Raw genomic sequence first — 6478 nt, 5'->3', positions numbered from 1 at the left:
TTTGGCTACTGCGCCAAAATTTACCGACGCTTTTTACTAGTGTAGGTATATTACGACGCTTAGAAGCATTGGGAGTGGAGGAAGTGGTTAACGCAACTAAGGTCAATGGAATCGTCCAAACCGGACGGTTTTGGCTATCCCAAGCTGTACCAGTGGCTCACCGGTACAATTCCGGCAATAGAAACGGAATCTTTTTTCGGAGCTGAGAAAGAGAAGGAAAGAGAGAGCTAGCAAGGAAGGAACGGAAAGAGAGAGGGCAGGATGGAGGTGAAGTACCGACGGAGGCCAACAGAGGCCGGCCTTGCTTTCTACGGTCGAGGTTGATGGCCAGCACCTTTCACCCTCTGTCGGCCCTCCTTTCCCCGCTCGCTCTTTCTTTCTCTTTTCCTCTCTCCTATGGTCTCTCTATCGGTACAAACTCGGCACGGCCCGTACCGAGTCATCCCGTCGGAAAATTAGTACGGTGCTTGGTACAAGTATAACCAAGAATAACATCCCGGCAGACTTTGAGAATACAAAAATGTAATGGACACTAATAAAAAAACTTCGTGGACTATATTTTAATAAACTCTGGATCATTTTAAGATTTTCAATAAGTAAAGATATCATTCATGGTTACACTCCATTTTTCGCCCTCCAAAGGAAACCATTTCATAGGAATGGTGTGCTTTGGCAAAGCCCATGCCAGTCCATTTATGAAGATCAAAAGGTACAAGTGCATGGTAGGTAACAAGTGTAGAACGGCGCATTATGAAAAGTAGATCGACTGTGCCGGCCCGAAATCTACAACAAACATCATGTAAAAAATAGAAAAAAAAAGTTGAAAGAAAACTAATTAGAAAAATATTTAATTAAAAAAGTACCACACAAAAAGCTCTCTCTCTCATTTTTTACCAAGAAGAACAACTCTCACTCTTTCCTCTCTCTTTTCTCAGGCCACACTAAAGAAGACACCGAAGGTCCGTTCATATAAATGGAATATTTAATTCCTACTCAAATTTAAAAACCAATATCCACTAAAAGATAAGGTTTTAGAATAAAATCAGGAATAGAATTTTAAAGTCAATAAAATTAATGACCACCAAGAAGTTTATTGCACGCACCTCGAAAAAGATCTTTTCTTATAGGTAGAAAAATACACAACTAAGAAAACACTTGTCTTAATATAGGTACATGATTATATATATATGTACAATTAGTCTGATGGATGTCTGGGTATGCTAATCATACAGTGTTCCAAACATGGGACAGGCCATTTTCAGCTGAGTATAAGCTCTGTAAGCTTCCTTGATTCAAATTTGGATGGACCTCTCTCTTTGGGTTGCTCTCAAACTTGGTGAGGTGGTTCAAGACAGCCCTAATAGCCTCCTTATCACAAGAAGCCATGTCTGGTAAGCCCCCCATAGGGGCTGAGATCTTGGTAGGCAGGCTTCTTTCAAGCAGAGGAATGGCAGGAACTATGGCATTTGGGCGGCAGGACGCCGGGCCTGGAGGAAGGTTGGAGAAGCAGGGCACTTGCCCATACCCTTCTAAGCTCGGCGGGGCTTGGTCGAAAGCGAGGTAGCTGTCCATGAGGGGAGGAAGGGAGGAAGAGCCTGTGTCCTCATGGCAAGTCTCTGCAATTGGCTTGGAGGCAATTCCTCTACTCTTACAGAATACTCTACACAAGACCCACTCTTTCTGTTTAAAGAGAAGATATAGAAACTCACTTAGTCACTAATCATGCAAGAAGACTGCAAAGGCATAGGAAGTTTGGAAGTTTATCCAAATCATAGGAACAAAAACTTCGGTGCTAATTTGTTCATCGAAAAATAATTGAAGTCAAATGATTAAAATGTGTAAATATATCACAAGTGCATGCGAAAAGCAATGATTATTCGGATGAGGTAATGCATGATATGCAATATCAGTCAAGCATATACATATACATATATTTTTTCAATAATTTCAAGCACTGTATTACATACATTAGTGTTGATGGTATGAGGTGATAAGGGTCTAAGTTATCATGAGATGTAACTTTCTTATAAATAGAACAATTAATTTTAGAATCTGAAGCAGTAGGAGAAACAAGCAATCTTTGGCAGGATATGGATGAGAGTACAAAGATTAATAGAAAATAACTACATCATGTAAACTGAATGATGGCAAAACCATTCAAACTATAACTTGGTAACGACAAATAACTTTTGTATTATGCTGAATGACAGACAAATACTGCATTTGATTAGGAAATCAGTAGCCGGCAAGGACAACGAAATCTAAAATAAAAATAGCTTGAATTCAAGGAAAGAGTCAAATAAACTTCCCATCTTTCCACAAAACACCTATTCTTAACTCTTGTTTAATCTCCTAATCAGCTGGTTTTGCACGCATGTTTAATCTCCTAATCATGAACTAATCCATAGATTACAGTTAGATAATATATAAAGACAACTAAATGTAAAATCCAGCTTGTTGAATTGTCAACCATACACTGCTGATACCCCCTTTGAACCTTCCTTTCACATTTTTTAGCTACTAAAAAAGTTATCCATGCAAAACAACAAAACATTGTCCTTCAAAGATTAAATTTATTGAACTAATTGCTATGTTTGTAATATATAGATATATATACACACACACACATATACATACATGCATACATACATACATATCCATATATATGTATATATCTTCCTTGTGCAACTAGAATTCCTCACTAGTGTACATTTTTCATACTGTAGAAAGAGAGCCAAGTCTTCTTGTTTGGAACATAAAAACCACATCAATGACCTAAGAGTAAATTAGACATTTCAGGACAACCATGGCAATGCAAGGATTGACAGTCTTGCCTTGTGATTAAGGAAAATATTTACAAAGGCATACTTTACCTTGAAAGAAAACCTTGGTGGATTGCAGGGTCCTTCCATGCGAAATTCATGCATGATCCAGCCAGTCTTCCTCCCCTTTGGGGCTCTTCCTTGATAGAAGACCAGAGTCTTCCTCATTCCGACAAGAACTCCTCTCCGGCTTACTTGCCGATCTTTTCCGGTGGCCTTCCAATAACCCGACTGTGTTGCCCGGTTAGTCCGCTGCCCGGTCGCATACTTTCGGTCCCGGTGGCTGAAGAAGTACCACTCCTTAGCACCCACACATGCCATCTCTGACCAAGAGAAGAAAAAAAAAAAGGCAGGACTTTATTGCAATTCTCATTCAGCATGAAGCTAATCAACATTTTAGAGCAAGTTCAATCACTCTTAATAGCAAACTCTGAGATTCTTAGCCAACTTAAAATGAATCAAAAGTATAGACATAAAAATAAATAAATACGCATCAACTAAGATGCATCTATCATCTGAAAAGATCACAACATGATTGTTTTTTGTTTTATTTTTAAAGATCAAAGACCAAACCTTATTTGTCAGACCCCCCCAAGACTTGACCTACAAAATGAGAGGTTATTACAAATTTGGCGGCATGGGATGAGAATTCATGACTTTATTGGAAGCAGTGTCCTCATCCATCCATGGTGGAGATCATTTATGGTGTCCATGCATGATGAATTAGGATGTTGACATAACCATGGTGTCAGCATCAACCTTGTAGTGGAAACTTCATTGGAATGTAATTAGTTCTCTTGGTTGGCTACCAAGATCTGGGTTGCAGTGGTCCTATTGGCTTATGGACAGGTGTTTGGTGGATCCTGTATTGCTTCATTATTAGCCCTTAACCCCCTGTCTCTCTCTGTCTCTTTATCTCTGTGTGTGTGCAGTGTGTGGAGGGGCTTGATATTAAAACCCATCAACATCGGCCAAAAGGAAGAGAAATCATAAACTTCTACTTAGACTACTTTTTGCCGTATTCAAGCCTACCACATGGATGGTGTCGTGGTGTAGTTGGTTATCACGTCAGTCTAACACACTGAAGGTCTCCGGTTCGAGTCCGGGCGACGCCATTAAATTTTTTTTTATATTAATTTCCTTTTAGTTCAATCTTCTGTTTCCACCCCCCTCTTTTTTTTATTTTTTTATTAAGGTTTCTGGTGACCCTATAATGGCCAAAAGGATGCATTCCTTTACATCTTTTATTGCCTTAAGGGTGATCTTTCTTAAGGATTGGGACAGCCAGAAATATATATCTCTGAATTTGGCTGGCTATCATAAGCCAGGAACGAGACAAGTAAAGAGGTTGAGAAAGGACCAAACTCTTGGCCAGGGTATATTTTTCTGTTAGCAGAGGGGAGGATAAGGCCAAAAGGAGGAGAAGACGTGTCAAGCTTGTTCTCATTATAGACTTGGAAAAGAAAAACATTCTTTCTCTTACCCTAGAGTAGTAAGATTTCATGATGGAAAAGGATACAAAGGTTATAATGGCAATTAGAATTAGTGGGAGATTCTTGCTCTCATATTTCACTAGGGGCTCGTTTGGTTCGCGAGAAGCATTTTTTCTTTTAGGAATATGATTTTTGGAAAACAGATTCCTAAAAAGAGGATGCCTGAAAAAATGCTTTTAGCATGTTTAGTTGATAATGGAAAAGTGACAGATTTTCATAGTGCTTATGTTTGGTTGACCATCCATTTTCTTGAAAAAGTTATTTGTAATTCATATTATACCCTTAATAAAAATTAGGTCTTTAATGCTTCTTTAATACTGAAAGGCTTTTTTGGAAAAAAAATAAATATTGAGTGATTTCTGCCTTACGGGAAAGTAACTTTTCCATGTTTTTTATGGAAAAGACTTTTTCATGAAACGTGAAAATCATATTCTCATAGAAATATAACTTTTCCATCTCTCTCCTTTGAAAACTTCAACCAAATAAGAGACATCTCATTACTTTCCCTCTTTTTTTTCTCGTGAACCAAACGAGCCCTAGGTGCTAAAGAGTGATAGGTTAAGACAAGGAATCACAAAGAAAAGCAAATATTAAGAGTGGTGCATGATAAGTATTATATGTTTTATTGATATCTAAGAAAAAAGAATGATGATTACAAAACTTTTGATATTGGTTCCTTCGAAATGCTAGTTCATGGAATTTTAATGGTTTGGATTTCATTCACAACAAAAGTTTGCATGTCATACTGCCGAGGAAGAGATCCATGACTTTTCCATCTCATATATCAGCAATTAATTAATTAGAGTTAGAGAAGATTATAGTTCAGGACAGGTGCTTGCATAAAGAGAGATCTCCTTCATATCACATCATATCAATCAATCAAACGCTCATCATAACATCATTCAACAGGTTTCTCTTGCCCCACCAAAGAAAAAAAGATCTCATTCAAAGGTCCTTCCACAATTAAAAGCTATGGAGGCGCATATAATGAAGGAAAAAGAAGAACATAATTAAGACATTCCGAGAAGTACCCCCATCAAAATTTTAAACTTTCATCAAGTTAACATGATGGTGGTAGAAGTCTAAGATCAGCAAGAATGAAAACACAACCTAAGAGCAGGAGAACTTCAATATTATCTTATTTAACGAACAAAATGCGTCCAAGATGACATGAATCCAGCAACCTATGGTGCAACAAGGAAGTAAGCTGTTTTCTTTAAGCAAACAAAGAAAGCTATTTTGATGGTCTCACCAGGAAGATCCCATGGCTCGCACTTGTTGAGGTCAACGTCCATAAGCATCAGGCAACCGTAGAAGCTGTCATTTCCGCCGTCCACCGAGACCTTCTTGGCGAGGTAGTCGCACACAAGCTCCTCGTCCCGAGGGTGGAATCTGAACCCCGGAGGCAGCCTTGCCTCCATCATACTTAAGAAGCTCATGGTGAGAGAGAGAGAGAGAGAGATGGTGAAGGGAAGGGGAAGGGTTGTGATGGGACCGAAAGGAAGGTGATGAGATCCGAAAAGAGGAGGTGCTTAGATGGAGTATTAATAGGGGCTCAGCCTAAGTCAACAAAGCAAATGGAGAGGGGGGTTGGTATGCGGAGGTAAGTAGTATTCATCCTTTTTGAAGACAAATGTAAATGAAATTTATACAGTTGTATTCCTTTTATGTGCAAATAGATGGAAACCATCACTTTTTTTATAATATCTATATTTGTTCTAGATATGTCAAAAATTATATATATAATGAGGTAGATCAACAAATATTAATAAGTTAGCCTTTAAAACAAGCAGCATTTAGTCGGTCGATATAGTATTTTAAGTGAAATACATTATTGGAATGAAAAGGTGCCATCTTCATGTTATGTCAATATTTATATCCGTACCTATATCTAAAAGCAAATTGCCATAAAATATTTGCATCCACGTACGCATATGGAATAAAAAAAATTATATATTGTTATCTCATATCAGGCCAATTTTGGACATGAAATTAAATAGATATAGTCTTAATGCGTGCACGTGGCATGTTAAATATGCGATATTATTTTTAAAATGGAGCTACAAGATTTTCTATGCGAGAATTAATCTATTAATCCATGTTTTCCTATGAAATTTTGAGTCAATTATTACTTCATGTGTAAAATAAGTCAAGGTTCCTTTG

The 6478-nt window shown here is 37.9% G+C and overlaps 1 protein-coding gene and 1 non-coding gene across 2 annotated transcripts; one reads left to right on the top strand and one right to left on the bottom strand.

The window, feature by feature from the left end:
- Positions 1 to 1054: 1054 nt before the first annotated feature.
- LOC103719395 (NAC domain-containing protein 21/22-like) lies at positions 1055 to 5866 on the bottom strand. Its single transcript, XM_088708283.2, has 3 exons — positions 5568 to 5866; positions 2874 to 3145; positions 1055 to 1680 (listed from the first exon to the last, which is right to left on the bottom strand). Exons 1-3 carry the CDS (start codon positions 5752 to 5754, stop codon positions 1225 to 1227), a joined length of 915 nt encoding a protein of 304 aa, XP_088564409.2. The 5' UTR covers positions 5755 to 5866; the 3' UTR covers positions 1055 to 1224.
- TRNAV-AAC (transfer RNA valine (anticodon AAC)) lies at positions 3864 to 3937 on the top strand. The gene has a single exon. It is a non-coding gene; the product is annotated as a tRNA-Val (tRNA).
- Positions 5867 to 6478: the final 612 nt, after the last annotated feature.

This window comes from Phoenix dactylifera, chromosome 12 (genome assembly GCF_051530095.1).
Source record: "Phoenix dactylifera cultivar Ajwa chromosome 12, Ajwa_hap1_PhDact_Kaust_v1.1, whole genome shotgun sequence".
Taxonomy (NCBI): domain Eukaryota; kingdom Viridiplantae; phylum Streptophyta; class Magnoliopsida; order Arecales; family Arecaceae; genus Phoenix; species Phoenix dactylifera.
The sequence above is the reverse complement of the archived record's forward strand: the minus strand, read 5'-3'. Positions and strand labels throughout refer to the sequence as shown.